A 436-nucleotide genomic window follows, 5' to 3' on the forward strand; every position below is an offset into this window, starting at 1 on the left:
TAAATACAACTGCAACCCCACCCAAAATCTGCCTGCCACGTCTTACTTTCTTACTGCTGCTCCTGGTTTTCAGCGGGTTGCGTATGCCCAGGTATCGGCCCAACGAGATCGTACACATATGCATGATGCTGGACGTGCAAGCAAGCACATCACACGTCACGTAGATGTTGCACCACACTAGTCCGAAAGGCCAGTACCCTGTAGGAAACAAGGGATGCTGTAGTTAGAATGTGGCGTGCGTTTTGCAAGTTAAGAAGATTTGAATGTAAACGTTTTGGTATACTTCAAACATATTTTGGGCTGTAATTATTATATTGAAAATTTGCATTCTATGATTTTGTGAAAAGTGTCATGCATATTACTTACGATATTTCAGTTACTATGAAAATGTACAGGGGCAATAAGACATACGTTCCATGCCCTTTATTCATGGTAT

The 436-nt window shown here is 41.5% G+C and overlaps 1 protein-coding gene across 1 annotated transcript in view; it reads right to left on the reverse strand.

Moving 5' to 3' along the window:
- Positions 1-436, reverse strand: part of LOC119590636 (5-hydroxytryptamine receptor 2A-like) — an 8,322-nt gene that overhangs the window by 1,685 nt on the left and 6,201 nt on the right. Inside the window, exon 2 of the mRNA XM_037939315.1 lies at positions 47-198. Coding sequence (XP_037795243.1) covers positions 47-198 — 152 coding nt within the window. The remainder of the gene's footprint in view (positions 1-46; positions 199-436) is intronic.

The sequence above is a fragment of the Penaeus monodon genome, chromosome 27, assembly GCF_015228065.2.
Source record: "Penaeus monodon isolate SGIC_2016 chromosome 27, NSTDA_Pmon_1, whole genome shotgun sequence".
In the NCBI taxonomy this organism is placed as follows: Eukaryota; Metazoa; Arthropoda; class Malacostraca; order Decapoda; family Penaeidae; genus Penaeus; species Penaeus monodon.